General features: G+C 33.6%; 1 protein-coding gene and 1 long non-coding RNA gene across 2 annotated transcripts in view; both read left to right on the forward strand.

Moving 5' to 3' along the window:
• The first annotated feature begins 575 nt into the window (after positions 1-575).
• On the forward strand, positions 576-1,774 carry LOC111698909 (uncharacterized). Its single transcript, XR_002764643.1, has 2 exons — positions 576-649; positions 979-1,774. It is a non-coding gene; the product is annotated as an uncharacterized LOC111698909 (long non-coding RNA).
• A 3,124-nt stretch (positions 1,775-4,898) lies between these two features.
• LOC111698910 (uncharacterized) overlaps positions 4,899-6,553 on the forward strand; it is a 7,547-nt gene continuing 5,892 nt past the window's right edge. The window contains exon 1 of the mRNA XM_023469381.1: positions 4,899-5,114. Coding sequence (XP_023325149.1) covers positions 4,923-5,114 — 192 coding nt within the window. The 5' untranslated portion in view covers positions 4,899-4,922. The remainder of the gene's footprint in view (positions 5,115-6,553) is intronic.

Genomic DNA, 6,553 nt, shown 5'->3' on the forward strand with positions numbered 1-6,553 from the left:
TACTATTATACCACATTCTTATAGATTTACTACGTGGCCAAATCCGGAATAATTCTTGTAATTGTCACCCATTTTGTGTAATAATTATAATTATTCGTAAAGGTGGTATAATATTATTATGCGTAGGAAGAAAGTGTAATAGTCAAAATTATTGTTATAATATTGAAAGAAAAACCATAATATATTATTATACCACATTCTTATAGATTTACTACGTAGCCAAATCAGGAATAATTCTTGTTATTGTCACCCATTTTGTGTAATAATTATAATTATTCGTGTAAAGGTGGTATAATATTATTATGCGTAGAAAGAAAGAGCATAAAACTTATTTGCTACCTTTCATAATGTTAACTGTTCCAACTTGAAATAATCCGATTTCACGAGAATTATTTTTTAATATAATTCCCTGGGTATGTGCTCGTGGAACCTCGCAAATATCATAATATTAATCTTTTGAGGATAAAAATACAATTCTTTCTTCATGATTATTCTATTATGAAGTTTTTTGTGCACATTGTTGGAATCTTCACCCCCCCCCTACACACACACACCTTGTATAAATATTACGAATTATATTTCAGGTTGTACCTCCGTGGAAGCAGAGAAAATTAAATTTGTTAGATCTGCGCTAGAACGTATTCTCCAGGTAAAAAACATCACTTATTTCCGAAGAAATTTTCAGCTTTTCTTTTGCATTGTGACGGTCGTTCAACAAGATATTCCCTTTTTTAAAATTATTTGTTAAACTAAGAAACGGATAAGTTATAATTCAAGTTTTTGTTAAAGTTATATATTGGTATTATTATTATTTTCATTGTGGCAGAATTGTAAAATGTGACATTCCCTAAAAAAGTTGGATTTTTCTACAAAACCATCGGGCCGAAAACTTATGGAATAGAAAGGAATTGAACTTCCAGACTGGGTAAAGGCAACCACGGAATTTTGTGATTTGATTTGATGGGATATTTTGTTTAGGGACGGTTAGTAGGAGAGGAGAAGGGAACTTTCAATCCAAACTCAGCTCATGGAAAAGTTCTCACTCTTCTGGTGAGAATCCTGGAGTCGGATACTCAGAACTGATCTCTCCAACCTCCCGGAGTTGATCGTTCAGCTGTCCAACCTCTGGGAGTTAATTGTTCAGTTGTTCAACCTCCGAGAGTTAATCGTTCACCTGTCCAACCTCCTGGAGTATCGTTCAGCTGCTCAACCTCCCGGATTTAATCGTTAAGATGTTCAATCTCCCGGAGTATCATTCGGCTGTCCAACCTCCCGGAGTTGTTCAGCTGTCCATCCTTCCTGAGTTAATTGTTCAGCTGTCCAACCTCCCGGAGTTAATCGTTCAGCTGTCCAACCTCCTGGAGTATCGTTCAGCTGCTCAACCTAACGGAGTTAATCGTTCAGCTGTCCAACCTCCCGGAGTTAATTGTTCAGCTGTCCAACCTCCCGGAGTTTATCGTTGACTTTCCAACCTCCTGGAGTTCGTCGTTCAGCTGTTCAACCTCTCGGAGTTTGTCGTTCAGCTGTCCAACCTCCCTGGGTTCGTCGTTCAGCTCTTCAAACTCCTGGAGTTTATCGTCTAACTGTTCAACCTCCTAGAGTTTATGTTCATGTCCAACCTCCCGGAGTTCGACGTTCAGCTTTTCAAACTCTTGGGAGTTTTCGAATTTATAAGGCTACTAATTTTTTTGTTAATCCAAAGTTTTTTTGTGATTTTTTTATTTGTTAAAATTTATGCATCTGTTATGTCAATAAAACCCCATATTATGTGTCCCTTATGTAGTTTTTTATAGATATGTAACACTATCGCAAGAAGCAGTTAAAAAAGATGTGAAAGAGATATGAGCAGTGCGTATTTCAGGGTCATTAGTTCCAAATCTGATCCAATCTTTTTAAAGAGTATATCTTTCCATCCAAGCCTGAAAAGAAAATTACGGTATATATTTATTAAAACTGGAAACACTCTAAAATGTAACCGAGACTGTGAACTAACAGTTAAAAGGAGTGGAAAATAATTTTTGACTAACAGACAGACAAAGGAAAAGTGTAATATAAGTTGTTGCACTCCGCTACAAAGGAACTGAGCTTTTGTCACAAACTCAAATTGTCTAATCCCTAAGCAAAAAAAGCAACTTATTTTAAATTAATGTTCTTGCAATGAGAAATGCAGGAAATTGCTGTATTTAAATGCTGAAAAATACAGCATATGTACATTGTACAATGAACGTTCTTTAAATTAACAATTGAAATGTGAAACAAATCTTTGAAATAATTTAGAAGTCAATTTATTTTTTTCACAAATTTGTTTCAGTAATTTTATTATAATTTATAATGAAAAGTTTCGGTTTGAATTGCAGATTTTACTCTAAACGGGAGTTGCTTTAAAAGTGAGCTTTGTGCTGAAAACGAGACACGACTACAATTCGGGATTTGTTTGAAAATGGAAAAACAGGCACTGCCTTGAAAAAAGGTCAATGTGTGACTAATAACAATCTTTGGTTCTTAAACCTCTATCAAAGATAAAAGTATCATTATAAAAAGGTTGTTCTGTTATTACTTGTATTTTTACAGGGTTACCCGAATTGAATGAGACTGTAAATTGACGACCTAAAACTTTATACGATAACTCAAAGGTTAAATTAAGTCTTTAACATCGAAGATAGTCTTTTCATGGCCTATTTAATGACTTCGCAGAGAAAGAAACAAGTTTGTTCATAAATGTGAGGAAACAGAAAGTAACAATTTCGTACAGTTGTCTTTGAAGTCTTGTTATTTGTGGTTAATCCCTGAAAAGTAAAAATATTTGGCTTGTCCATTTGTAACTACAGGTTATGGCCGGTCACAATTTAAAGTCCTGCAAAAATGTTCGACTGAAAAAATTCGCAAAACTTAAAGAAAAGTTTTTTTTGGCAACTCCAAGGTAATGGCCAGTCACAATTTAAAAAGTCTTAAAAAAATGTTTGACTCAAAAAATTTGCAAAACTTTTCTTGTCAGGGTTTGTTGTTGATTCATAGCTGTAAACCTTTTTTATTTATGTTCATGTATTCTTTCACACAGTATACTAAATGTTTTCATTCTTATCTATTTTATTACTAATATCCATCGCAGAAGATCGATTTTAATTTAATGGTTTTGAACGGTTTCAGACTGTCAATAAGGAAACATCTTTTGTAGATAACCCTGCATCCTGTAGAAACCTAATTTTTAGATATTTAATGAATTACTTTGCTATATTGTGGATCGACCTTCTCATTCTTTTTTCCAAGGACTTGAGAAAATTTGGACTTTTTTCCCAAAGTTTTTATTTCCAGGTTTTTTTTTCCAGAAACTTTTTTCCCGGGACTTTCTTAAATAGATTCAGGGTGTACTGCCATGTTATTCCACACAGGGTTCTTTTCACCCACAAGAAACTGGTGTGTTGTATAAGAACCTGACTGTTCTAAGCTCTCTTGATGCTTACACATAGAACCAGATTCAATCGAGAGAATTAACGTCTTAACAGCTAACCTGGCTTGTTATTAAGGAGTATATTTAAAGCTGCCAGTAGCCAAGTCTGGATTCAGCTTGGTAAAAACCCTCCATTTTACAGGTTAATACAGCGTTAAAAGATAAATGCAGGCTTTCAATCTCTCTTGTAGTTCTATTTATTTCTTTTCCATTTGTGTGTAAGGGGGTATACGGGGTTATACAACACTGGCTAAAGTTTTTCTAGATTGCCATTTTCTCTCTCTCACCCTTTATCTCTGAGTACTTATAGAAGCGCCGAGTCAGAGCCAGTTTGCTGGTCTGAAAGCTAGATGTATATTAAGTATACTGGACTTTTCTATTGTGTTCTGTATGTTTTGAGAAAGGTTGTATAACAAGGTTGGTTGCTCTCGACGCGCTCCAATGTACGGAAAATGTCGTCTCCTAAGATAGATAGATGAATATCCAATATGACGTCACTCTCGTCACTATGAGATCTATAATCAGTGACGTCATATTGGGTTTTTATCTATCTGTCTTAGGAGACGACATTGCCCGTACATTGGAGCGCATCGATAGTAACTTACCTTATCATACAACCTTGGTCTGAAGACTTGTGAATACTGAAAAGAGTTCAAAGGATTGTGCACTTTGTAAACACAAGGTTTTGGTAAAAATATATTAAATATTACTCGGGACACTTCTTTGACAAAAAGTTCGTTTGTGAAACACTCGAAATTTAAAACCTGCAAGGGCAAAATGACGAGGAATTATTTTTCATCATAGAATTAGTATTACCAGTGGCCACTTTTTTCAATATTCTTTGATCGCTTCAACATAAATTTAAGATTTATCTTATGGTATACTCTGTATTATTAAATATCCATGGTATACCAATTACTTCATGTCATTTAGTTAAGTGTTACATCCGACTTCTTAGTTATTCTCTTATTATTTTATTTTTAATCAGTATGATAAAAAATGTTTTCTCTTGTTGTTGAATTTTCCAAATTACGAATAAACAAACCATGTCATTACATTATTGAAATCTTTAAATATTCTTTTTGTCATTAATTAAAAGATATATTTAAATCCTTCTGATGAAATATCTGAATAATATTACTTTTAGCATGTTTAAATGCATATGCGTGAATGTGTGTGCAACCATTATACAATCCCTTTATATCTGTCCCTAAGATTCTTTTTCAAATAGTTGCTAAGCAAAATCTGGGCAGGGATGGTCTTAAAAGATTAATATATATAATTAATTGGAAATATTAAAAATAATGAAAAACAACAAAAACTAAAATGCAGTACATTATTCTGAAATAATTGTATATTGTACTATATGTACAAGGAGGCCCTGAGTATTGATTCTGGAACCTGTATCCTGTATCCTCCAGCCTCCGTCCTGCACCAACTTCCCGTTNAGCCAAGGATGGAGTAGGTGGTGAGGATGACTGTGTGTGAGAGTGAGGAGAACCGAAGGAAGGCTGCCTGGTTAGTGCCTGGGTACATCCTTCTAGCCTGGTTCCTCTGTGTCGTCTTCCAACCTCTTGGTTTCACTAATGTGCCCGGTAAAGGGAATAATAACGATCTCAACGATGAGAGCTTGTATGATATCATCAACCTACAGGACGATCCCCAGGTAGATAAACATCTGTATAATTTAAAGAAAGAACGGAGACGAAATAATGTTAGTTATTGATTGTCATTGTACATTAATACAGGGAACATTAGTTCCAATACTAACACTTGGCCTATTTCTAACACTGAGTGTTAGAAATGGGCACAAATTTAAAGACTGGGTTTTTGGGATCCCGGCCCATATCCAGAGTAAAAGTCAATGATAAAAACTATACCCAACATTTTATTTATCATGACGAGAAAAACAATTTCTAATTTAAACCTTTTTTTAAAAAATCAAAATTATAATAGGAGTTCTTTTTATATTAAATCTCTTGACCGTTTTCAAGAATGTGTCAGGTTTTCATTTTCATACATATCCTGAATTTGTAAACATAATCGCGTTTTCGAGACAAAACCCACTTTCCAGTTTTGGAGTTTAATCCACAATTCAAAACAAAACTCAAGCATTTCAAACTAACAGTTTCCCGCATTTCTAGTTAAATCGATATTGAAAGAACAAATGATATTAATATTTTGATATCTCAATGCTGTAATGATTTTTAAATTATAAAAGAACAGTCTGTTTTTATTTTCTATTTTTTTATATTCTACCCAATGAGAATAGAATATATATTAGAGTGGAATTTAGAAAATCTCTCCGTATGAATTTTGTCAGTCCCTTTTTGCCTGAAAGGGAGTTCAAAGTGTACAAATCATGTAAATATTCACAAATTATATGCGGCAAAGTATGTTCCCTAGACTATCCATTTCAATTTCGAATTTTTTAAAGCTGTTAAATAAATTTTATGAAATGAATTAGGTGAATAAAAAATTAGTTTAATATTGACATTTATTGTTTCAATACATAATTTTTGCCATTTTTTATAATTATATGGTGTAGTTTTGTTCTACTCGTCTTGGATTTAAAGATATATACTCTTGAAAAAGATCACTTTGCAGATTTGGCCCATTTCTAACACTCAGTGTTAGAAATGGACCAAATGTTAGTTTTGGAACTAATACTCCCTGTAATAGTCACAAACTGGGTTAATGCATACCAAGTAGATCTGTCTACATTAACTAAACCAAGTGCGCTTGGAGTGGACTACATGAAAAATACTTTGTACTTGGGATTCTTAATATTATTTAGAACGAAAGAATAGTTTCATTTTAAAAGCCTCAATTATTTGGATAACACTTTGTGTCTATTCAAGTATCATTAATTAAACTGCATGTAAGAATCATTAATTAAACTGCATGTAAGATTGATATCTTAAATGTTTTTAATCATAAATCCTTTTATTAAAGAGCTATTCGTAAGAACAAAAAAGTTTTGAATTTCTAGTATGTAACCAGATAAACTTTCTTTTGTCAGACTTGCCGGCAGAGGCGCAACTAGGACTTTTGCTAGGGGGGGGCAATATATTAATTTGTTAGGGTTTGGGGGGGGGTAAAGGG

The sequence above is a fragment of the Eurytemora carolleeae genome, unplaced genomic scaffold (assembly GCF_000591075.1).
Source record: "Eurytemora carolleeae unplaced genomic scaffold, Eaff_2.0 scaffold41, whole genome shotgun sequence".
In the NCBI taxonomy this organism is placed as follows: domain Eukaryota; kingdom Metazoa; phylum Arthropoda; class Copepoda; order Calanoida; family Temoridae; genus Eurytemora; species Eurytemora carolleeae.